At 33.0% G+C, this 27,390-nt stretch overlaps 2 protein-coding genes across 2 annotated transcripts; one reads left to right on the plus strand and one right to left on the minus strand.

The window, feature by feature from the left end:
- Nucleotides 1-12,121: 12,121 nt before the first annotated feature.
- Nucleotides 12,122-13,063, minus strand: LOC130808419 (uncharacterized). The gene has a single exon (XM_057673894.1). It carries the CDS (start codon nt 13,061-13,063, stop codon nt 12,122-12,124), a length of 942 nt encoding a protein of 313 aa, XP_057529877.1.
- A 6,719-nt stretch (nt 13,064-19,782) lies between these two features.
- On the plus strand, nt 19,783-26,106 carry LOC130807639 (uncharacterized). Its single transcript, XM_057672927.1, has 3 exons — nt 19,783-19,951; nt 24,273-24,348; nt 25,338-26,106. Exon 3 carries the CDS (start codon nt 25,348-25,350, stop codon nt 25,744-25,746), a length of 399 nt encoding a protein of 132 aa, XP_057528910.1. The 5' UTR covers nt 19,783-19,951; nt 24,273-24,348; nt 25,338-25,347; the 3' UTR covers nt 25,747-26,106.
- The last annotated feature ends 1,284 nt before the right edge of the window (nt 26,107-27,390 follow it).

The following is a 27,390-nucleotide window of genomic DNA, read 5'->3' on the forward strand; positions in this document are numbered from 1 at the left end:
TGTCAGGTTTGAAGAATTTGTTCTTCAATTTATTTGGGTTTTTTTAATTTGAAGAATTTCTTGTTCAATTTATTTTGGTTTTTTTGATTTGAAGAATTTCTTTGATCAAGTTTGACTAATTTTATTGCCTTCTGTTGTTCTTTAATTTTGCAAAACCGTGAATTTGGGTCTCCATCAACCAAATAGAATACAAACACCCTCAACCTTAGATATACTTTTCCCTCTTTTTAAAGGTAATGTTTAAGCAATTTTGCTCAAAGTTCAGTAAAATCCAAATCCAATTTCCCCAATCTCAATACTGCAATGTGAGAAGCTAAGTGGGGAATATGTAACCAAACCCAGATTCTTCTGAGACACACTTAAAAGAGATTTTTTTTTCAGTAAAATATATACCCTAAATTTTCACCCACCAACCATATACTTTGTATTAAAACTCTGGCAAAAATCCCTTTATTATTTATTCAATTACTCCAACATATAACACCATCCAAACCAGAGAATTGCTTGCATATAAAGGAATACCCTGAATGGAAAATCAGCACAATTTGAGTTGTTATCTTTGCTATCACTTCAAAAACAAACAAATTGGAATACAGTAGGACCAGTAGTACTTAACCCACCAACCAAATTGTGAAAATCAACTAAATGCAAGATCATTGTCGGGCTTGAGATGAAGCTGCCATGGAAGGAGAGCAGGAAGAGGAAAGGGGAAAGGGAAGAAGAAGAAACTAACCATGGTTAGGTTAAATTCAAAATTTAACGGACATTTAACGGAAAAATCATTAATAGTGTCACGGTTGTTATTAGCATATACTTGGGGTACCATTGTTATTTTGCTATAGTACAGGGGTATCATTGATAGCATCCTAGAAGCATCAGAGACTTCACTTGACCAAAACAGGGGCTCACTCGGTCGAGCGGGCTACAAGAATTTTCTTGTTGCATTCTGTCTGCTCGCTCGAACCACCTTGGAGCTCGCTCGGTCGAGCGAGCTGGTCGAGCAGCACTTCAGAGAGCTTCTGACAGCATTGCTCGACTTGCATAATAGAGCATCTTGAATTTAACCTGTGCACTTCTTCATTAAGTCCCATAACTCCTATGGTTAACTCACACTTCATTACCTTATTAGTCCATACTTTTAATCACCATCATAAACCACAATCATCAAGACTCAATTTAATACACCCATATTAACACACTCTTGGATTCCATCCCAAGAGTCACACATGAATGCACACATCAATTGTGCACTCAAGTCACACCATTCATAACACTATTCATAACAATAAGAATTTGATCATAGATACATGCCGATATCGCGCATCATGGACGAAACTTCAGGGAGAATCATAAAATGCAGCAATCTTAAAATGTGGAGATGCAGATCTAAATATTGGACCCGTATCTGCACACTGCTATGAGCAGGTGCAAAAGGATCCAGCATGTTGATGATCCTAACGACCCGTTTAGGAGGTGGTATTAAACGATGATAATGGGAATGGAAATTTGTGTAATTTTAGTTGAAAATCTCTTGCTATCTTGATGGCCATGCTTGTCCAACTTCAATCATCTCATTTTTCTTCCTAATTTCCATCCCAATGCATTACCATTGAGTGAGGTGGTATTAGGCAGTAATGGAAATTTGTAAACAAAAAAACTTTTTGTGATCAAAGTTTCGTTACCATGAAGACATGGAGCTTTTGATGAGATTTTACACTATAAGCATTCCCATTACCACCATTTACAATCTTTTGATTAACAAAACGGGCCGAAAATGTAGCAATCTTTTCCAAAATTAGTGAAGTCTACTTTTGAGATACAATGATCATAATCTTATTGGGTTATTGGGATGCTGGTTTACTCCTATTAGCACCCATCAAACCTCGTAAGTGCATTAAGCCGCCTTGCCACCTTCAAGAGTCCATCTCGTTTAGTCTTCATTAATTATATTTCCCTTCATCTCCAACGTCTTTAATGAGATTTTATTCATCATCATCTTAGTAATGTACCTCACACTGCAAGCTTTCTCAAATGCACCTCTTTAATGACTTATGCTTTAACTTCCTCACAAGTCACAAGTAGGTAAAGTCACATGCTCACAAACTATCATTCTTGTAAACATCTTTTTTCTTTACATATATGCAATACCCCGCTGAATCCTAATCTAAATATTTTATTAACTTTTTACATGGTCAAATGTAAACGGGATATAACATGAGATTTTGAAACTACTTTTAAAGTGTTAAAACTTTACAAGCAATTTTAAACAATTATTTATCAATTTCAAATTAGGGATCAGGTTCTAGTTATGATTAAGTCTAATTTTAAATGATAATTAAAGTGTAGCGAAAATAAAGGTTTCGTTGTCCTATAACTCACGAGCCAACAATTTTGACTACTTAAACCAAAAGTCCAATTTAAAAGACTTGATTAGGTAGTCATATACATCACATCATCATAGGGACAAACCATAACCACAAAGTACACGTTAGTAAAAAAGCAACGTTCCAATAATATATTACAAAATAATAGTGCAAAATACAAACTACAATTTGGAGCAATTTGTAACCTTTGTTGATAGTTAAAACAAAAACGTACACAATAACACTAAAATGAGCTTAAAGATGCTTTTTGTAACGAAGACCGTTACACGAAAACTTGATACAAGTTGTAGGCATGTGCTCACTTTCCTTTTGTGATATTTTTCCTCACAAAGTTCCTTAGGTTTAAAACTTGGAAATTCACAACGAGATACAAACAACTCAATATACCCTTAGTACTTAGGAAATATAACTTGACAACAATGTGTTTGGGTGAATTATAAACTTGGAAGATTTACAAAAAGGTTATAACTCTTTTTGAAAAGCACAAGCAACAGAGAAAGCATGGATAAGATGAATTCGAAAAAAGTGTGGATAAACATCCTTCCCCAAGACCCTTGTTTATACTAGTTTTTGTATACCATCGGGTAATGGCTCACTTAATCACCACTGATGATCAACTATAATGACTATTCATCAATACCATGCTTATTGGGGTATTCATGAGCAATATTCACACACATTAAGCCATAGTAACATCAGAATTAAGATGGAACAATAGAAGGAATCCAATACTCTTAATTCAAAGAAGACGAAAAGGCAACCAAAGCCAGGCAGAACCAAAAGCCGACTCGGCTTTGGTTTCCACCAACAGGAAAGCCGAGTCAACTTTAGCTGTTGACTTGTTTTCCTTTTGCCTTTTTATCTTTCCTTTTAAACCCTTTTGTACCTTGTATGTTAATACACTTTCTCCTACTACCATTTGTAGTACTTGGTAATATATCTTAGGATTAATATACACTAAATGTCTAGCAATCCTTCTCCATTTAGAGTATTTCAAACAAATTTTATAATTCCATTTCATGCATCAATGCTAATGTCCCTACGAATTGAATTAAAGCTTAGTACAACACACTTCACGAGTGATTAAGCCAGAATTGATATCCCTACATATTTGAATCAAATGACCCATCCAACCAGTCGAAGATGAAGTACACATAAAATCAATAACACAAAGTCATTAACCTAATACGTTATAAAATCGTGTTTGTATATATTTATAAGTTTATCACTACTTGAAGTGGCCATACTTCAAACTTATATAGGTAGGTTCTCATTAAGTATTAACATATCTCCGTGAAATGGATACAACAGTAAGAACTCTTCAACTCTTGACCTTGAGAACTTTCAATGGACGACTACCTTGTTCATCACGGTCCAAAGCAACGTTGGATCATTAAAACTTGTTGCTTAGAAAAATCAAAAGGAATTATACCACATGGAAATCAAGACTACTCGCGCGTGAATTGGACTTTGCCAATTAATTTTTATTGACATAATCTGATTTCAATTTATGCTTATTCAATTGAATCCCTAGTCATGGCTTTAGTGAATAAATCAACCACACTAAATTTAGTGTTCACATAGTCAAAAGTTATGACCCCATTAGCGATAAGTCCTTGCACTAGGCTGTGCCTAAGAACATATGACGAGACTTACCATCATACATTTGATTATAAGCCCTACCTATGTCGTCATGCAATCCGAATGAATCGCCACCGGCGAAATTGGCTTAGGTAACAAAGGCATCTCAAATACGAGATTTCTTAATCACTTTGCTTCACTTGCTGCCGAGACAATCGCTATGAATTTTGCAGACATAATGGAATCATCTATACATGTTTGTTTCTGTAAAGACCATGAAAGGGCACCTCCTCCATAAACAAACACCTAACCACTAGTTGTAAAGTTATCCTCTTCATTAGTGATCCAACTAGCATTGGAATAACCTTCCAAAACAGGAGGTGCACCATTACATGTAATAACATAGTTCATGATACACAACAAGTATTTTAATACTCTTCTTATCGCCATCCAATGATGGGAACCCTGGTTGCTTGTAAATCTACTTAGTTTATCAACCGCAAATGCTATGTCTAGCGTTATACATGTCATGGCATACATCAAAGATCCAATGACTTTGAATACTCCAATTATGAATTTTGTTGTCCGGTATGTTTGACAAATTTCATACCTATATCTATGGGAGTAGAGACGGGTGCCTTATCAAGCATGCTAAACCGCTTAAGTATTTTCTCAACATAGTGAGATTTACTTAGCTTGATTCGGTTACCTTGTCTCATGATCGTAATACCTAAGATCACATCACCCTCCCCCATATTCTTCATTTGAAAGGATCTAGACAAAAAGTCTTTTGTCCCTTGAACTTGTACTAAACTAGTATCCAAGATGACCATTTCATCTACTTATAGACAAATGATAACCCCACTTGCATGAGTATCAAACTTGTTGTATACGCATTTATCGACTTGATTCAATTTTAATCCAAAGGGAAAAATTGTTTCATTGCTTTTGGTGCTTATTTGAGTCCACATAAGGTTTTAACAAGTTCACACACCTTATGCTCTTACCCTTCCAAAACAAACCCTTTAGGATCTAATTATGAAAGATAATTAAAGTGTAGCGAAAATAAAGATTTAGTTGTCCTAAAACTCACGAGCTAATCGTTTTGACTGCTTAAACCAAAAATCCTATTTAAAAGAACAAAATCCAAAATCATAGACAAAAAGCCTCACATGATTACTGACATACACCAAAAAACAAGTCACCCTTTAAAGATTTGATTTGCTAGTCATATACATCAAATCATTGTAGGGCCATATCATAACCACAAAGTACACGTTAGTAAAAACGGAATCACTCAAATAGTAACCAAAGAGTAATCTATAATACTTAAATGTTTAAATCAAGTGAATCGAAACTCTTTTCCGATAAAGCATTTGTTTCTTTATTTGATCATCTTCCAACACAAATACAAGTACCAAAAATATATATTTGAGGTAGGCTTTACGAGGGGAGCTAGTCCCTAAATCGTCCTCACTAAATCATTATTTGGCCAACCCCAGTCATTTTAGTTAATTGTGCACACCCCATGGTGACCATAAGGTCTCTATACCCATGGAAAATAAACCAATTTAATCTAATCTAATAATTCCGCCAAAGTACCACATTATCTAAGAAATTTATTTTTTATTAAAATTTTTTAACCAAGCATTCTAATTTTCATCAAAACTTTATAGTTTATTTTCAAAAACATATTTAGGTCATTTTCTACGTGTACATAACTATACCACACAACAAATGATCACAAGCACAAGAGATAAATTAGGCTCCCGTAAAAAATTAATGACATAATAATATAGATAAGTGTCTAAGTACATGTTCACCATACCAATTCAACCATTCAAATTATAGAATAACATCCATACATATTACCAAACTCCACACTTAATCCAATATTATAAATTAATTCTTATTACTTTCAAAAATAGTTCTTAATTTTATTTCTGTCTATTTCAACCATTTCGAATATGTTAAATACCTTCATGACTAATTTTCATAATTTGTTCACACTTCTAACTATTTATAACTATTATGATAGAAACGTACCCAAAAAACCAAACCTTTATTAATTAGAACTAAATTACGAAAATTATAAAATTATTTTATAACATGTATAAGTTTTTTTTGATCATAAAATAAATTTTTGTGGCCCAAAAATAATTATTTTATTAAATAATATAATTATGAATTTTTCTTATTAAATTGCCAAAATCAATTTTCTATTTATATAAAATATCAAAATTTCCTTATAATTTAAAATTATACTTTTTTTAGATATTATAAAAAATTAAGATTAAAATTAAAATCATTCTATAAAGAGTCGTAGTGGTGAAACAAGGAGGCATAGAAGAATATAAAGGACAAAAGTAAGAGATTTAAGGAACTTATGATATGCACGAAAGAAGAGAAGGAGGATGGGATACGCAAAAGAGAGAGTACAAAGAAGCAAAGTGGACAGTAAAGAAATCGATAGTAGAGGCAAAAAGCCGTGCCGATAAGGAGTTTTATCAAAAGCTTGACATCAAAGAGAGGAAGAGGTATATTTTTAAGATGGTAAAAGCTAGGTCCATGCAAAAGCAAGACTTACAAATAGTGAAATACATCAAAGATGAGGGCGGGCGAGTGCTCTTGAGACAAGAGGACATCAAATTGAGATGGCGTTAGTATTTCTCTTAAATATTGAATGAGACTACGAGGGCAAAGGAGGAGGATAGACAAACTTTTGACGTTTAAAGACCACATGACTATGGGACAAGCAACGATATTACCATAGAAGAAGTAGGAGAAGCTCTCAATAAAAGGGGAGAACATGACTATGGGAAAGAGTGATAGAGATGAGAATTATACTAAAGACGGTGATCAGAGAGAACCAATTTGGCTCCATGCCAGGAAGGTCAACCACTGAGGCTATTCATGTTTTGAGGAGACTGATGGAGAAATATAGGGAGTGGAAGAAGGATTTGTTTATGTTGTTTATCGACTTGAAGAAAGCTTATGATAGCATACCACGAGGCATCATTTAGGATAGCCTCAAGGCTAGAGGTATTTAACAAAGGTACATTGAGGCTATACGAGATATGTATGCAAGAGTATCAACTAACATTGAAACACAGGTGGGGATAATAGAGTCTTTCCTATTTAAGATAGGCCTACATCAGGGTTCGAAACTTAGCCCTTTCATTTTTACGGTCATTATGGAAGAGATTTCTAAATCGATCTGCAAGATTATACCGTGGTTCATGTTATTTGTTGATGATATCGTGTTGGTAGAGAAACTACGAAGGAGGTCAATATAAATTAGAAAAGTGGAAAAAAGTTTTAGAAGGTAAAGGATTGCACATAAGTAGTAAGAATACATAATATTTGAGATGCGACTTTAGTGGGACATCGTCAATAGGGGATCGGAGCCAGATGTGACCATTGGTGAAGAAGTTGTTGAAAGTACGACCAAGTTCAGGTATTTGGGATCGATTATTTAGAGTAATGAGGAGATTGATGGAGATGTTACTCATATAATACAAGAGGGTTGGATCAAGGGCAAGCCATGAGGTGCTATGTGATTAAAAAGACCTTGGTGAACGTGGGGAGGAACAAATAAAAAAATGACTTGCATGACCAAAACCTCCCTAAGGACCTGACTATGGATAGGGGGTGTTGAAGGCGCCTTATCCATGTATTTAACTATTGACACTCTCTTAATTTCCAGTTGGTGTTCTTGTTTTTGTCTTTGCCTTTTACATATCATTCTTTTACTTATTTTTTAGCTTAGTCTTTTAGTTTTATTTTTATTTTATTTAATTATACATTTATATGTATTTTATGTATTTCTAATTTTATGATTAAGGACCAAACTTGTATCATAAGATGTAAGTTACGGTTTCAATTTTACTCACTCCTTTTCGTTGCAGAAACCTATCATTTTGAGAATTAATCTTGAGCCGAAGGCTCTTTGACTGCATTCTCCTTTATGGGTATAGGTTGCTGCCATCTTACCCACCCCAAACCCTTATCATAGTTTTCTATGGGTAGGATACACATGGTACGATAATGATTACGATGAATCATAAAAATATAATTTTTTAAAATAATTTTATTTGTTTTGTTCCTAATTATTTATAATGGTTGTTAAATTTTCTAACGATGATGAAAAATCTAGCATTCTAAATCTATAATGGTTATTAAATTTTCTAACGATTATGAAAAATCTAGCAATTTAAATGTTTAATTTCTTCACGAAAAATAATTTCAACCCATATATAAATTCTTTATGATTTTACTAAATAATATCTCATAGTTTCAATGTTCACTAACCAAATTATCATAGTTTCTTTAATTTAACAACACTCTTGTTTTATTTAAATTACCAATTTTATAATATCAATTTTTATATGAACATGATGATAAATTTAATATTAATCTCCAGATCGTATGCAAATTAAATTTTTAAAGATAAATAAAGGATTTTAGGCACGAGTTGATAAGATCTTTTCTAGGTTATTAATTATTGGATGAACACAATGAGCAAAATCCCCTTGTATTTCCCACACTACTCAAAAAATGACAATGATTTTAGGATGAAAATATTGAACTCATTAGAAAATAGATGAAGGTTTGATGATGAAGATTATAAAAGATGAGAGGCACAACTCCCCATTTCCCCTTTACTCTAATCATGACTTAATATTATGTTTAGGTTTTAATTTTTCTTTTCATTTACTTACATCATCAACACTCTTAGCCATTAACACATAACCATCACTGTTAATTCTTACCACAAAAACTTGAAGATGATCAAAAACCACAGAGCAGAGGAAAAAAAGCAAGGGGAAGATGAGGAAGAAGAGAGAAAGGGAGAAAAGTAATTTTGTCTTATTTCAATCAAAGAAAACAGAAAACCATATATATTCGTTTATTACAAAATACATGTATATCTATATATTTGAATCTAAAAAGGGATATCTATTTTATATTGTACTAATATGTTCAACACCCCCCCTCAAACTAGGGTTGTGTAACATGCCTAGTTTGGATATGAGAGTGTTGTGCTGTGAGGATGGAAGGATTTTTGTCAGGACATCTGCCAGTTGAGAGGAAGTAGGGAGATAGGTAAGCTGAAGCAAACCTTCAAGGACTTTGTCTCTTGTGAAATGGCAGTCCACCTCTATATGTTTTGTTCTTTCGTGAAATATGGGATTTTTAGCAATATGTATGGCACTTTGATTGTCACAATGCAATGTTACAGGTTGTAAGGAATTAATCTGAAGATCTTCTAGGAGCCTAACTACCCAAGCCACTTCACTTGCTGCAGAAGACATGGCACGATATTCAGCTTCACTGGAGGATTTTGAGACAGTGCTTTGTTTCTTTGATTTCCAAGCAATTGGTGAGCCACCTAGGAGAAGAATGTAGCCAGTTATGGAACGTCTGGAATTAGGGCATGAGGCCCAATCAGAATCACTAAAAGCTTGTAGAGTGAGCTTGTCTGATCCTTGTATTAATATGCCTTGGCCTGAAGTGCTTGCCACATACCTTAATGTGTGGTGTAAGGCATTGATGTGTGGTAGTCTTGGTGTTTTCATGAACTGGCTAAGGTGTTGCACATTATAGGCTAGGTCAGGCCTGGTATGGGTTAGAAAGTTAAGTTTGCCAACCATTTTTCTGTAGTAGCTGGGTTCAGAATAAAGATCACCTTCATCTTGATGTAGTTTGAGGTTCTGAGGGAGAGGAGTAACAGCAGGTTTTGATATATCAACTTTGGAAGATTGTAATAAGTCCTTGGTGAATTTTTGTTGAGTAAGAGCAATGCCATTTGGCAGGTATCCAATCTCAATGCCCAAAAAATAGTGAAGTTTGCCCAGATCTTTTATGCTAAATACCTGATGGAGATGATTTTTAAGTGTTGAGATGACGCATTGATCATTACCTGTAATAAGGATGTCATCTACATAGACTGCTACTGCTGTGAAAGAGTTTTGATGATCCCTTATGATTAAACTGTAGTCGTTTTTGGATTGTGAAAAACCTTGAGAAAGAAGTTCAGAGACAAGTTTTGCAAACCACTGCCTTGAGGCTTGTTTGAGGCCATATAAGGACTTTTGTAGGAGGCAAACTTTCTTTGATGAATTTGGTAATCCTTCAGGAGCATTCATGTATACCTCCTCATATAGATCCCCATGTAAGAAAGCATTATTAACATCTAGTTGAAATATATCCCAATGCTTGTAGACAGCTAAGGAAATAAGACATCTTACAGTGGTCATTTTTACTACAGGAGAAAAAGTCTCTTCATAGTCTATTCCTTCCTTTTGTGTATAACCCTTTGCTACTAATCTGGCTTTGTATCGTTCAAGGGAACCATCAGCTTGTAATTTGATTTTGTATACCCATTTGCAGCCAATTGCCTTTTTACCTTTTGGCAAATCAACCATTACCCAAGTCTGATTATGTTGTAAAGCTTGTAATTCCTGTTGCATAGCAGCTTGCCATTCTTTATATTGTTTTGCTTCATTGTATGATTGTGGTTCAAATAAAGATGTCATGGAAGCTATCAAACACTTATGTGAATCAGGTAAAGTGGAGAAACTTAGAATATTACACCAATTTGGGGAAGGAGATGAAATGGTAGCATGAGAACAAACATAATCTGCTAGATATTGAGGTGTTTGTTTGATTCTAGTTGAGTGTCTGGTTGGTTGGGATGAAGGTTGAGTAGTGGTAGTATTTGGATGGCTGATATGTTGTGAAATGTCTGTTAAATGGTTAGAAGGAGTAGAAGAAGAGGTAGGTGCAGTGGTGGATATGTGATGTGTTCTTGTTGATTGATGAACATCATCCTCAGTGTAGTCTGGGTTGTTAGTTGTTATAGGTAAAAAAATGGATAGAAAGGAGAGGAATGAGAGGAGGTTGTTGTTTGTAAATGAAAGGGAAAATGTTTTTCAAAGAAAATAACATCTCTGGATATCAAAACCTTGTTTGTTACTAAATCATATACTTTGTATGCTTTTTGTAAATTTGGATAACCAATGAAAACACAGGGATGTGCCCTTGCATCAAACTTGGTTCTGTGCAGTTTCTTAGTTGAAACAAAACAGAGGCAGCCAAAAGATCTGAGGTGTGATAAGTTTGGTTTGGTTTTAAGAAGTTTCTCCTGAGGAGAAATGAGGCCTAAAGATTGTAGGGGCATTCTGTTGATGAGATATGCAGCTGTGAGCACACATTCACCCCATAATTGTTTAGGCAAGTTGGATTGGAATGATAGGGCTCTGGCAGTTTCAAGAAAATGTTTGTGTTTTCTTTCCACCACTCCATTTTGTTGTGGAGTGGCTGAACAGGATTTGTAGTGTGTGATACCTTTAGTAAGCAAGAATTCTTTCATGTGTCCTTCACAAAGTTCTGGTGCATTATCAGATCTGATACTTTTGATAAGGGCATTAAATTGTGTTTTTACATAAGAATAAAAAGATTTGAAGATAGACATAGCATCACTTTTGTATTTCATAAGATAAATCCAAGTAGTTCTAGTGAAATCATCAACTATAGTGAGAAACATATTACAGCCATGATGAGTACAATGCTTATAAGGACCCCAGATGTCTAAATGAAGAAGCTCAAAAGGAACTATAGTTTTTATATGACTTGTGGGGAAAGATAGTCTACGTTGTCTAGCTGCAGGGCAAATTTTACAAAAAGAACTATGTTTGTAACTAGAAGTGCTTAGAGTAGGCAATGCATTCTTTATTACATTGAAAGGTGGATGACCAAGTCTGAGGTGCCATAATTTGGCATTATTATAATCTGATATGGCTGAATGGCATGAACGTGGTAAGGAGGCTTGATCTTGAACAGATGGCTTGGAAGGAACTTGTGTGGATTCACAGTAATATAATCCATGTTTGAGATTACCAAGCTGAATTGGAGTTTTCAGAGAAGGGCCCTGTATAGAACATGTGTTATTTGAGAAAGAAACAGTGCAAGAGAGATCTCTACAAAGTTTAGTGACAGAGATAAGATTAAAGTGGAACTGAGGAATGTGCAACACATCTTGCAACATAATTTCAGAATTTAGTGGAATGTTGCCATGGTGTTTTATCAAAGCGTGAGAGCCATCAGGTAAAGTAATTTGATTTTGAAGATGTGAAGGAAAGGGTTGAAAAGAATCAAAAAAAATCAAGGTTGAATGTTATGTGATTGGTGGCACCACTGTCAATTATCCAAAGAGCATTATTAGTTGAAAAAAGGCATTGCTTACCAGCTAAGAAGCATGCAGTGTTGGAATCTTCAGCAAGAATTGGAGAGTCTTCTTTCTTTTGTTGATTGATCAAATGTAGCAGCATATTATATTGTTCATTGGTGAAAGAATTGGAACCAGCTGGTATAGATTTTAGCTTGTGTGGTTCAGGATTTTCTAAATCAACCAAAGCAGCTACTTTGTTATTCTTCCAATTGGACTTAGTAGTAAGGTTTGAAGGAAGGCCATGTAATTTGTAGCATCTATCTTTAGTGTGGCCAGTCTTCTTGCAATAGTCACAAAAGTAGGATGATTTTCTTTGAGAGAAGGACTTTTCACTAGATTGAGGGGGTCTGTATGGAATTATGCCAGAGTTACTTTTATGTTCAGAGGGTCTCCCTTTGTTGGCAAACATGGCATGAGAATCTTCTGGAATATTTTCAGAGATAGCCTTGTGTTCTTCTTCCTGTGCCAGAAGCCTGTAAGCATGAGATATAGGTGGTAAATGATATTGCATAAGGATATTGGCCCGGACATGTGAGAAATTAGGGTTGAGCTTCATTAGGAAGGAAATGGTTCGTTGTTCTTCTTGAAGAGTCAAGATTTTTTGAGTGAGTCTACAGTTGCAATTGGTACAATTGCATATTGGCAAAGGTTGAGTAGCATCTTGTGTATCCCAGAGGATTTTCATTTTTGTGTAGAACGAAGAAATACTATCTGTTCCTTGTTGCATTTCGGCAAGTTGTTGAAGATTGGAGTAAATTTGTGTACCAGAGGTCTGTCCAAATCTTTCTTGAAGATTAGACCATATTGCGGAAGCAGAATCAAAATGTAGAACACTTCTGGCGATTATTGGATCAAGCACTTTCATGAACCAGGTGATAAGAGTACTATTGATTCTTTCCTAGGCCGGAAAGAGAGGAGAAGAATCATCAGGTTTTGAAATGGTGCCATTGATGAAAACGAGTTTGTTCTTGGCTGATAAAGCTATTGTAACAGATCTTTTCCAATCAATGAAATTGTTGCCATTAAAAGGAGTAGAAACGAGTATGAAACTGGCATCGCTAGGATGTAAATAATATGGAGAGTTAGGGTTGGTGAGAGGGTCGATATTGTGTTGAGTTTCAGAATAAGAAGACATAATCAATTGAAGAAGAAGAAGAGTCTGAAAACCAGTTTCATATACCAAGGAAACAAGAGACAAAAGATTAGAAACACTTACGGATGTATGAGGATTCTGGAAGAAAACGAGCCGATTGAGAAAGAAGAAGCGGATCAAGATATCAGGTAAAAGTTAGGGTTTCAGAGAGTAGAAAAAAAAAAAAAAAAGAAAGAGGCGAAAAGAAGAAGAAGGATCGAGAGGTTAGTCTGATACCATGTTAATCCTTACCACAAAAACTTGAAGATGATCAAAAACCACAGAGCAGAGGAAAAAAAGCAAGGGGAAGATGAGGAAGAAGAGAGAAAGGGAGAAAAGTAATTTTGTCTTATTTCAATCAAAGAAAACAGAAAACCATATATATTCGTTTATTACAAAATACATGTATATCTATATATTTGAATCTAAAAAGGGATATCTATTTTATATTGTACTAATATGTTCAACAATTACTTACATTCACGCTTCACATTTATTACTTAAACCTCATCATATATATGAATTGTAAGTAAATTTTAATAACTAATTTTGAATTTATGTAAGATTACATACTAGTTTAATTTTTTAATTTTGCGGGATAGAAATGGGTTTCTAATAATGTGAAGAATGCTGAAATATTAAAAAACATTGCCAAAGGTGAAAGGACTATTGAAGAATGCACGTCGCTACGGTGTTTGTTACATGAATGGTTATAGATTCCACACTATATCCCACTCATCAAATTAAAAAGAAATCTACCGAAAACAGTGGAGTGTGCGTTAATCTGAGGATAACAGTTCAGATGAAATAGACTTTTATGGAGCTAGAGGACATTATTGAGTTTGAAAATCCAACGCTACCATTTAAAGGGTCACGCTGTTCAAATATCACTGGTATGATCATATCCGGTGATCAAACTACCACCGAAGATGATCATAGTACACGAATCCATTCACGGTAAAAGCTAGTTGATGTTCATATTGCTCGATCGTATTGAACATACGAGCCTTTTGTACTGTTAAGTCAAGATTCTCAAGTTTATTATCTACCTTATCCAAGTTTAAAGAAAAATATGAAAGATTGGCGAGTTGTCTGCAAATTGATATCAAAGCAGTTTGAGGAAAGTGCATTTGAACTAAAAGAAAAAATTACCTAATTTTGTGGTATATAAAGATGTTTTAGAGGAAGTAGTTACACCACTGCGTGATCCAACTGGTGATTTCTTTGTGTATATGAAAATTGTTGATGATGTCGATGATAATCAAAACATCGTCAAAGAACTTATATTATCTGATGATGAAGCCGATGATAATGACAATACTAGTTATGAATAATTATTTTGTAACCCAATAGTTTTTAAGTGTAGCAATTAAGCACATATATTTCAATTTTTGAACGCTTTCTAATTTCTATTGTTAATTTAAATTACTAATTATTTATATTAATATAATTACTAACTATAATTGTTTAATTGATATTAATAATTATAATTGTAATAGTTAAGTTAATATTAATATTATAAGTACTATTAATTTAACTCAACTTAAATTGAGCAAAATTATTAGAAGTGCAAAAATTTAAATTTCAAAACAGACTGACTATTTACGGACTGTTTCTCAGTCGGAGAATTTAAAAGCTTAAAATTAAATGACGTTTTGATTGTAGGCCTGTCATCTTTAGAAGGGAAATAACTTTTCAAAATACTGACTAATTTCCGACAGAAGAACAGTCGAAATTTAGTCGGTTTTCTAAAAAGTTATTTCATTTCCAAAAGTTAACAGACAAGCAATAAATGTTCTGATTTTTTAGAAATTCGACTTTCTACCGACTATTTTTTAGTCAGAAATTTGAAAAAGTTTTTGAGTTGAAATGCTATATCAGTTATAATAGCAAAAAAATCTCACCGACTACATTCCAACTGAATGTTAATCAGAAGATAATTTATATAAATACTAACATTTTCACCAGAAACGCCATTTTCATGTGTTTAACCTAATTTTTTTTTACTTTCCTCTCCTCTTCTTCGTCCTCCGACAATTCTATTGAGCTACATTCTGACAATTTGCCGACTACTAAATCTCCTATTACATCTCCGACTAGTTAAGGTTTGTTTTACTTGTATCGTTTTGATTAATTTCGATCTTTTTTAATATGTTTAACTATTTGGTTGTTAAATGTGGTTGTGGATTTGAAGAATAAAGATTACATATCTTAATTTTCGAATAATTACCCTTTACTGTTTATATAAACTTTGGTGTGCAACACAGCCTATATTTTTGGAGCTATGGTTTTGGTATAGAGATCCTAAGTGACTATAAACAAATGCGATTTGAATCAGAAGCCTTAAGGGATACTCTTTAGCCTCTTCAATTTGGAAAAGAAATTGAAAGATTAGTCTATGGTGATTGCATATTAGGGTCTACATAGCAAAAGTTACATTTTTGGATATATTTTTTCTTACATTTTTGTGGGGCGTCTATGTATGAAGTGGGTGAATACTGGTTGGTGTGTAAGGTGTTTTAGTTTTGTCTCAGTGTGTAAGGTGCGATTGTTGTGAAGTACTAGGATGGTGTAGACTTGATGTACGTCATGGTGTTTGCATAGTGCACTCATGTGCCTTCTTTTTGAGTGGCCTGTCTATTGGCCTCTTTTCCAATGGATTTTTACCCTCTTGAGATTTTTTATGCCAGCGATTTTAGGTTTCCAAGTTTCTGTGTTTTATTAATAAAATTCTCATTCAAAAAAAATATTATATATATAAACTTGAATTAGTTGTTCAATGTTATGGTTTGTTGATTTATGTTAATTTTTTGATTTTTTTTCGATTAGATAGTTTATTGCTCAATGTTGTTGTGGTTGTTGATTTGTTTTTTTTTTTTTTGTTTTTTATTTATGTTACTTGTTCAATGTTGTTGTGGTTATTGAATCAATTTTTTTGATTATTTTTTAGATTTTGAGGTGGTTGCTGATTTTATTTATTTATTGATTATTTTTGTTAAACTTGGGGTGGGACATTGGTGGTGTTTAGGTGGGGCTGTTTGGGTGGTAGATGGGTGCTGTTTGGGTGGTAGGTGGGTGTTGTTTGGATAATGGGTGGGGCTATTTTGGTGGTGATGGGTGGGACGGTAGTGGGGGCTTTTTGGGTGGTGTTTTTAGGGTTGTATGGGTGATGTTTTCGGGCAGTTTAGGTGGTGTTTTGGGTCAGTTTTGATTGCGAATGGGTTTGTTTTGGTGGTAGTGGTGGTGGTTGGGAAATTAATGGGGGTTGTTTAGGTGGTGTTTTGGATGGTGTTCTGGGGGCTATTTGGGTGGTGGCTGGATGCCATATTGTTGTTGATAAGAATAAATCAAGTAGTTAAATAATTAAATAATTTATTATTTATTATTATTTTGAAATCATTAATAGGTAATTGTTAACATAAATAATTTTCTTTTCTTAAGCATTGGGTAGATAGTGAAACCACCTAGGCCAAATTATTGACCTAAGAACGGATTGTCCTCGAGTTATATAACAGTCTCGATGCCGAAGGATTGGCTTCTACTCAACCTCAACCTAACCCTAGTCATCCTCAACCTTAACCTCAACCTATTCATTTTCGACCTACTTTGGATATGAAGGAACATTTCTTGAGTGTTGATTTGGGGAAGGATGCTACTCCTCCTAATACATTGCATTCTTCGCAATGTTAGTCTAGGACATAGGACACCCCGATCACCCGGTCACTTTGTAGGGCTTTCCGCCATCCCATATATCTTCCACTGCGATGGATCACCCAAGGCCACCACTACCATGGATGCATGATAACTCTGGGTACGCTTTATAATTTATTTTTTTAATTACGTTTAATATTTTAAGTCAATCAATAACTATTAATTGAGACTTTTGAAGGTTTACTAGTGACTTTGGTAACCAAGTAGCCACCTCCATCCGTAGGACCTTTGAAAGTTATCAAGATCCTAATGGATAGGCTTGGAGGCATCTAAATAGGAGAACTATCGATTTCTAATTGGTAGTAGTTCCAAGTAAACATAATTATTTTGTTATTTATTTATTTGAATGACTATAATTGTATCTTATAAATTAGTTTGTTTATAGACAAGATCCTAATTGAATTTTTGTTTCAGAAACAGTGGTCTTGGGATCCTTATGTTACTCCCTTAGTCTATAGAGAGTGGGAGAAGAAGGTTAAGGCTAGGTATAAAGATATCATTTTACTTATAAGAAAACCTATAAGAGAAAAAGATGATTACAAACCAACTTGGGTGGAGAAATCCATTTAGGAAAAATGGCTCTCCTGTTCAAAGTCCGATGAGTTTGAGGCTCATCGGTCAAGAGAAAGAAAGAACCGTCGCCGGGAGGAAGAAGAAGTTGCGGCCGAGGTCACCCATACTAGTGGTTCGGTTTCAGCGAGTTTGACGTTGTGCATTCTAGTATAACTTTTAATCTATTTAAGTTTATTTATTTACTTTATTACATTTTATTTTATATAAATGTAGACTATGTAGCAATTTATAAATTTAATTTCAGAAGCAAGAGCGTCAGAGGACGCCCTCTTCATATGAGAATATTTATTCATATTAATCAAGTGCAAACCGAAAATGGTTTACAATGGGTAAATGAGAAAGCCAAGATTAAAAGTGTAAGTTTAACTTTTTTTTTTATCTTCTTATTTGAATTGGATTAGTTTATATCAATAGTGTTGGTTTGTTAGTTGTTGTAGAGTTATATTTGAATCCTTCTTTAGATTAGCTGATGTTGTATATTGAGTTATTACTGGTTGGTTAGCTATTTTGGTTATCGTAGAAAATTATTCTAGATTAGCTGTTATTTATGATGCTGAGGAAATGTTGGATTTTTAGCTGTTGTAGAATAAGAAATATGTTATAATTAATATTGGTTTATAGTTCAGGTGTTACTTTTTTGGTTTTGTTAATCTACAGAGGAAATTTTGCCAAAATTTTTACAAATACTTTGTTCAAATGTTGTATAATTATGTTTTGTAGGATGAATATTAATGTCTTATTACTAAGCTACCCATAGATGCGCCTATGAATGATTGGAACAAGTTTTATCTTAAAGTTGTTCAAAACATAGAATCACATGCGCCCAAAAAGAAGAGGCCCTCTAAGATTGTTTTTGGGGTTGGTGATGTGACACAGTATTATCATGTTGACCTTGTGATGCTGCAATCACAACACCAAAGTGCTCCTCATCCTCAACAAATGGTGAATGAGAGGTTTGATCATCTATAAAAAGTTTTGCGTCAAATAGATGCTCGTCTCACCAATTCCATTTCTCGAGGGGAATATGAGGCCCTTGTGGAGGAGCAACGCCGAACAAGGGAAAAGATATCTCAATTGCTCCAGTTTGCGTGCTCCCTGTTCCAATAGTATCTGGGTCCTCAACCTCCTCAATCTCCACCCTCCTAAATCATTTTATCTATGTTTTTGTAATATTTGAATTGTATTGAAACAATTTAGTTAGTTTCTTTTACATTAGTGTGGAATTTGTATATCAATTAAGTTTGTTTTATATTAAATATTTTATAATATCAATTTCGGATTATAATCATCGTCAAACTTTTTGTTTATATATCGATTATTAATTTGATTAATATATCATATTATATTAATATAATTAATTAAATATTAAATCAGGTCAAATGTGGTTAAAAATGGTCAACCTAACACCGACTGTTTTTTGACTGAAAAGTAGTAGTAGGAAGTCAATCGGAAAATTATACTGCCTTTTTTTGAGGAAAATCAAGTCAAATGTGTTATTTGACTTTACCTACTGAAAAGTAGTCGGAAATCAGTCGGAAAATAAAAATAATATTTAAATAGCTGACTTTTGGGAATTAAGTTTAATTTTGGATACCCAAACTTTCTGACTGTTTTCCTACTAAACGTTAGCTGGAAAATTCCGAATGAAATTTAGTAAGTAAACAGTCGAAAAGCCTATTAAGTTTCTACTAAACAAAATAGTTGGAATTCCGACCAAATACTTGCCAACAAAATAGTTAGTTGAAATTCCGACTACAATTACGACTGTTAATTTTTACCTACCAACTCTATATCGACTAAACAAACAGTCAATATTCAACCGGTATATGCTATACCGACTAATATCCCACTGTTTTGGTTAGTCAGTTTAGACGCGCTTTTTGTAGTGGTTCCTCCTTTCCTATGACTATGTTTGTCAGTTATATCATCATTGTGGACGAGATACTGTAGCGTTATTGTGCTTTTTCTATTATTTTATTAAATGCCACTGTTATTGGCAGAGATATTTCTAGTTTTGAATCTTTCTTTAGTCATTAATTTGGCAGTTCAAGATGCATGTATTTACAAATTTTAAGAAAAATATGATATTTGAACATAAAGATCTAGAAATATCTATATATATATCCTCTATTATGTAATTCTTCCTTTTATTTTAAAAAATGGAGCAAAGTGTGTTAGTTGATTAATGAAATGGGAAGAAAGGATGAGGGTGGTTGTGCAATGAGTAGCTCGTGGTGATGTCGTATAGCAAAAGTGTATAATGGACCCATGCGGCGGCTGCTAACACTTAAGTTTCGCAAAAATGAACCGACTTCCAAATTGCAATGATTTATTTAGGTATGGCTTTCCCCATTTCCCCCACCATTCTTCCATAATCTATTAACCTCTCTATGAGTTTGTGCACAAGAATCCGCACACTTTATTTCATCATAATCTATAGCAAGTGTTATCCTTTTTATAAACCCCACCAAAATAATATGAAATTCCAATATTATTAAATCATAATTCGGGACTAACGATGTTCATTCAAGTGCTCGGATGAGTTATTTTTAGTATGATATCTCGAGCTTGTTTAATTTCTTTTTTTATCTGTATGTAAATATATTGATAATTTGATTTTTATGTTTATATACAGATTATTTAAGTCAGTTCATACTCAGTATCTGTATTTTCAGATTAATTTTAGACAGTTCTATCAGAAATGATTCTGACTATGTTAAATGTCTGATTGCATCATACAAACAAAATTAAAATACTTCAAAGTATTGTGTGATTTTTGTCCAATAAAAATGAAAAGTGTAATTAATAATTTGAAACAAAATGAATATACTCTATAAAAATGCTTCATCTTTGTTTACGGATGATCAATTATATTTGCAACTCTTAGAATTAATTGGAAAATGGTGAATGAAAAGTAATACGCCATTATACATGGGGTGATTTTAGGCTTAAAAGTGATTTTCATTGGTTACAAATAATTAAAATAAACAAATGGATCAAATCTCAACTAGTTTACATTTATATGGAAATAATATAACTACATTTACATGATTATTGTTTGTGTTTGTATGAATATTATGTATATTTTTTTATTTGTTTTTAGTCTATATACTATTGTCATGTCTTTTCTTATCTTGCCTTTAGTGTGTTTTGGATCATTGTTATCTCTTAGATGCCTTTCTCGAGTTGAAGATCTCTTTGATCACAACCTCCTTTGATAAGGGTCTCTTTGTCGTCTCTTTGAGGGTCTCTTACAGGTCTTTGTTTCCTTAGACTTAGTGGCGGATGTATGTTCGAGCCCACGGGGTCAGTAACCCTAGGCGTTTTTTTTTTAATTTCAAATATACTTTTCTATTGGTAAGAGTTAAAGCGTAAAATTAATACTAAAGTTTTTTGATAATAAATACTCCCTCATTTTAGTAATTTTGTCTTGTTTATTTATTTTGTCTTATTTTTTTATTAGGTCAGCTGATTTATTTTGTTCAATTTTCTTTTATGGTATGTCGTTTTAAAATTTTAGCAAGTCTTTTATGAGACTATCTCACCGTGAGACGAACCCATACAAGCAGCCTATTAGTAAAAAAAACATTAAAATAAATGAAATCTAGATTCACACTTGTATAAGAAGCAATTTTTTTTAAATAGTTTGGGCTGACCCAAATAAGGTCATCTCACAGTGAGACGAACTCAATAAAGAACGTGCACCCTTATAGATCAATCCACTATTTATTTACATCATACACATTATTTTTAGAGTATATTTAACTTTTTCTCTAGTTACATTCTTTTGAATAAAAAGGAATAAATTGAATAAATAAGTTCAAATCGTTGTTAAATCAATTAATGCATATGATTAAGATAGATCTTAATTACTAATGTTCTTTTATTTGAAAACACTATTTTGTTACGAGAAATTCTTTCAAGAATAAAATTGCAATTTTGATAAATTTATTGTGCTTCTATTTGTCATTTTGAAGAAATAAAAAACATTAATTGTTAATTTTACAAACCAAACTCAAACGAAATTTCGTTTATTAGTTGATGCCCTTGGAATTCCGAACCCTAAATCCACCACTACTTAGACTTTGATCGTACTTTCTACAAACATGATATATGGGTTCAACAATTATGATGGAAATAATATTTCTCGTTTTAATGTGTGATCCTAATACTATATAACACTTCTAATTTAAGTTTACAATAATCCTCAAAAAAAAAAAAAGTTTACAATAAAATTTGTGAAGAAACTAAATCGTACAAATACGGTTGCAAAAAATATATTAAAGTTTGTCTACCTATTATTTTCTTTTCTAATCCTAAATTCATTTATATAATAATATAATAATATAATAATATATTTTAATATCCCTTGAGTTGGGAGTGGATCGGAAAAGGACATATGCTTTTTCCATTAGCTACGTTATGTAGCTTAAATGCTTAACTTATGGTATAAATCATTAATTAGCTCAAATAAAACTTACACTTATCATTAATTAAACCATTGGGGGTAGACTATTGACGTAATACACTTGAGTATATACATGTGATTAAAGGAGCTTTTGTCGAAAATGGTTATTGAGATGAAAATATTCTCCTTTTTTTTTTCTTTTCTGAAGTGGACATGGAAATGTTATACTGTCCACTTTACTTTTTCACGTAATTCAATATAAATTTTGAGTCTCGATATCTAATAATACGCATAATGAAAATTTCTAAAAGTTATATACCAAAAATTTTTTGCATCAAGTTGTAACAAGATCCTAGATGAATATATTTTGTCTTGAATATATACTTTAAAAATCAAATTTAAATTTCTCTCTCATAAAATGGAAAAACTTAAAGTTGACAAACAAAAATAAACTGATGGAGTAAATGCTTTTACCAATCAATAGTGAAAAAATTAATTCATTTCCTTTTTATTTGTCCACTTTATTTTTTTTTCGCATTTTAAAGTGAATTTTGAGTTTTAAAATTTCTAAGTATGCATCATACAAAATTGTAAAGATTAAATACGAAAATACTTTGCATCAATACGAATGTAACAAGATCCTACATGAATATATTTATCTCTAATATATATTTTAAAAATATAATTTAAATTTGTCTCTCCTAAAAGAGAAAAAATTAAAGTGGACAAACAAACGAAAATAAAGAGAGTAATTGATTTAGTAAGTAAATTATATATATATATATATATATATATATATATATATATATATATATATATATATATATATATATATATATATATAGTCTAATGAATTGTTGATTCATTAGGTATATAAATCAATTGGTTGAAAACACAATTACACAAATACGGATTACGTATCACATTTATTAAGTGTTATCCCTTTGGTTGGTTTACACTTTATTGTCGTTCTTAATGGTACTAAAAACAATTTGTCCTTTTGGGTCCATTTCTTAATTAGATTTGATAATTATGGGGATAGTGTATGAAAACATGAAGTAGTTATTCCATGGCTCATGAAATAAAAACGTCCAAGTTCATATATGCATATGTCTTTGCTATCCAAGGTTCTTTGATTAAAAATTGAAATCCTCTAAGAGTATAGTTAGCAATTACTACAATAACACGGTCTGATTGGTTATCGGTATGAATTAGTGATAATGAGAATAATTTGTTGTATTAATTTCTTGAAATGTATCATGTCATTCCCATGATTATAAAAGTTTGATTATAAAAAATTTTTATTTACAATTTTTTCATTAACATCTAATTTTCCTATCAAATTAAAAGAGAATAAGTGAGTATTAAACATGTCAAGAGATATTCTTATCAAATTATACTAATTTTTCATTATTATTTCCAACATTTAATATCATTACCAAATGGGATGTTAGTGTATTAAATAGGAAAATTTACCTAGAATAATCCAACATTTTCATGATTTTCCTACAATGATCTCACCTATTGATTAACATGAATAATCTCAGCGTTAGGAGATATTTGCTTAGAGTAAACTTTGGTAACTGGAAGACTTGTTATGGTAGGTCATTTGCCAAACAATAAATTGAAAATTAATTTAAAATTAGAGAAAATTTTTGAAAATTTACATAAAAAATTTCTAAACAATAAATTTTTAAAAATATTTTTTTAATATTTTTTTCGATATTTTATTTTAATTTTTCTTTTTTTTTAAAAAAAAAACTTGCTATAGCAAGTCATCTCATTTTTGGGTTAACTTTAGGAAAATACCCATCAAAGTTGAGATTATTCATGGTTAATCGATAGGTAGGATTATTGTAGCAAAATCATGAAAAGGGTGGATTATTCTAGGTGAGAGATATTTCATGATATACCACTGAGTTTCTCCGAAATTCACCATATACCACACAAAATGTTTTAATTCACCATATACCATTGAGTTTTCGTCCGTTAGCACAATATACCATTAATGACAACTGTCGTCAGTGTGCCGTTTGTGGTAAATTACCAGTATGCCCTTACGCATTCAATTGGCGCTATTGTTAGGGTTGACTTCCCCAAACACAACGTATGTCTTCAAAAAATTGCCCCCCCCCCCCCCATCTTTCTTCTTCTCCATTCAAGAAACTCTCTATTCGTCTTCAATGATCTGGAACCCTTAAAATCCATCAAAAATTTGTAAAGTGTCGATTTGTGTGAAGTGAATTGCAGGTTTGTGAGGCAACGTGGTGGTCGTGACTGAATTTCGCACAAAGTTCGCTAATTCAGTGGATTAAGCATACGCAAGGTATTACTATCCTTATCCATTTGCATTTCGAATTCTAATTTTGCATTTTTTGCAAAATTGAGTTAGGGTTAGGGTTTGGTGGAAAATGATCATCTGTGTCATTTTGTTTACAATGAAATTCGAATGTGAATTATATGAAACTTAAGTGTGATGTGTTGCATGCGAATTTGAATTATGCTAAAGTGATGTGTTTTTGTTTTGTATGCGATTTATAGTTTGGATTGTGATGTAATATGTTGTTGGTAAATGTTGTTGTTAGGATGAGTACAATGTGGTTGTTAGTTCGTGCTCTAGGAGGTACTTTTGATGTGAGGGTGGATGACACTGATAAGACCAATTTGATGGAGTTGATTGAGTATATGTTTGAGGATTCAGTGAAACAGAACGTATATCTCCCTAAATACTTCACCTTGTTTGTGAGTAAACCTAGAAAAAATTGTAATTTAAAGTTAGTTGATGATGGGGCAATGTTAAAAATGTGGGAACGGAATGAAGGGAAGAGTGAAATTGAAGTGTTTATAGAAGAGACAAAAACACTATCTCTTGTGTTTCAGTGTGCAGAAGCTAGTTGGGCAAAAACTTTGAAGAATAGGGATGAAAATATTAGGCTAATGGAGGAAGAGAAGAGAAGTATGACAGAGGAAGCAGCTTTTGGCCCAGCAGGCATATACTATGGCTGTAGAGGTTCCTGTTTTGAATGTTGATGATGATGGGATTGAATATGTAAGAGTGTTTGCTACCCCAGCAACATATGATTATCTCACAAATGTAGAAGAGCAGTGGAGTGTGCACATGTTTAACAGGACAGTTTGTTGTGATCATAACACAACAAACTTCGTAGAGTCATTCAATGCAATAACAAATGCCAACAGGGACATGCCTGTGTTGACATTGCTGGAAGTTAAATTTGTGTCCCTGTTTTGCTCATCTAAATGCAAAAAAATTGTTGTTGCTTACTGTGTTTTTTTTTTGAATAATTAATCTGTCAGGAATTCGTGTATGAAAAGGATGGGTTCCATGTTCGATAAAGCAGTGGGCATGGAACCTAATGATTTGACAGAGCATGCAAAAAGGGTGTTGACGACTAGGACTGATGAGTCTAGGTTCTGCAATGTCACTGCAGCTGATGGTGGAGAGTTTGAGGTGAGGGATGACCATGTCAAGTTCCCTGTCACCCTTGGAAATATGACTTGTGGGTGTGGGAAATGGCATGGATCAGGGATCCCTTGCAAGCATGGTCTCAGGGTCATTTACAACCAGAGACTTAATCCTAGGGACTTTGTCTCACCTTTCTACAAGGGGGCTGCATACAAACTCACTTATGGAGACCACATCCACCCCATGGCTGATCCAACTCACTGGCCTTCACTTGATGTGCCAGAAATTGCACCACCCTAAGGGAAAAAAAATGCTGGCAGACCACCTAAGCAAAGGAGAAGAGCTGCTCATGAAGCAAAAAAAAAAAAAAGAAAAGAGGCACAAGAATAACAAATGCAACCCATGCAAAGAACTAGGCCACAATGCAGTGACATGCAAGGTAAAAAAGGTATCAGCAAAGAAGGCAGAACATGTAGCTTCCTCTTCACAACAAGGCAACACAAGGGAGAAGAGAAAGACTGCTACTTAGCATTGTTTAGTGTCATTTTTTAGTGAACAGTGTTTAGTGTCAAGTTGCTTTTGAACAAAATGTTAACTACTTGGTTTGTATGACACTTCTCTTGTTTATCACAAGTCCAATGTATGCACAAACTAGCCCTTACACTCTGCCAACGTCTATATTTTTAAAAAACTGATATTTGACGCAAAAAAAAAGTAATGGTATATGGTGAATTATTAATTTACCACAAACGGCACACTAACGGCAGTTGTCATTAATGGTATTCTGTGCTAATGGAAGAAAACTCAATGGTATATGGTGAATTAAAACATTTTGTGGGGTATATGATGAATTTCGGAGAAACTCAGTGGTATATTATGAAATATCCGTCTCCGTGTAGGTTATTTTTCCTATTAGAAAGGTATTTTTTTAAAAACTTAAAAAATTTAAAATTCAATGCAAAATAAACTCACTTCAATTTGGGAGGGTAAATTGGTCGGACTCGGCTTGGATTATCCACCCTCCGACTTTTCTCCGAATAAAAACGAATTATGTTTTCAGTTCACTAACGAATTATGCTTGGATTAAACGACTTTTTTAATGAAAATGCTTGGTATCTTAAAGCTGTTTTTTTTATCTAGATTAATTACCAGTTGATGCTTAGTTTCATTTGGTTTTAATGACTTATTAACAATTGATTAATTTGGTATTCATCATTCATGATTTTTGAATTATTAATGGTGAAAATTAAGAGTCTTTTTATTTGATTTTATGAAATTATTAGGTTTTTAAAACTGTTACAATATAATGTGGCTTTGATAAACTTATTACAAGATCACTCTACTTGGTATTGCTTAATTTAATAAGAATCATTGTTACTGTATCCACTTTATGTGTTTGTTTTGCTGAATTATTGATTATAAGATTAGTGTATATCTTTTTATATTTGTCAATTCATAAAAATTATAGAAAAAAAAAGAAAACAAATAAGAAGTATATATGTATTTTTTGAATAATTTCAAATATTAAATGAATTTTAAGTGTTCTTTTACAATAAAAACGGCTAAAGAATATACATAAGCAAGTACAACTTCTTATTTTTGTAACATTGGTTATAATTCACGCTTTTAACAATCTTGGCTATAATTCACGCTTTTAACAACATTAGCTACGATTCACCTAATATCTCTTTTAATATGTAATTATGAAACCAAAAACATTGCGTTTATAACATTGAGTACTATAATTATATTCAATTCGGAGTCGGGTCGAATCAAAGTGGTAGTTGAGTTGGAGTATCGAATTTTTATGAGGTTCAACTCTGGTCCGTCTCTTAATCGGACTTAGGCTATAGAATCAAATTCGGAGTTGGATATTATTTTTTCTCGGACTCAAATGGGATTCAATTCCTCGAATCGGCCACGGATCATAAAGCGGATTCAGAT

This window comes from Amaranthus tricolor, chromosome 3 (assembly GCF_026212465.1).
Source record: "Amaranthus tricolor cultivar Red isolate AtriRed21 chromosome 3, ASM2621246v1, whole genome shotgun sequence".
NCBI lineage: Eukaryota > Viridiplantae > Streptophyta > Magnoliopsida > Caryophyllales > Amaranthaceae > Amaranthus > Amaranthus tricolor.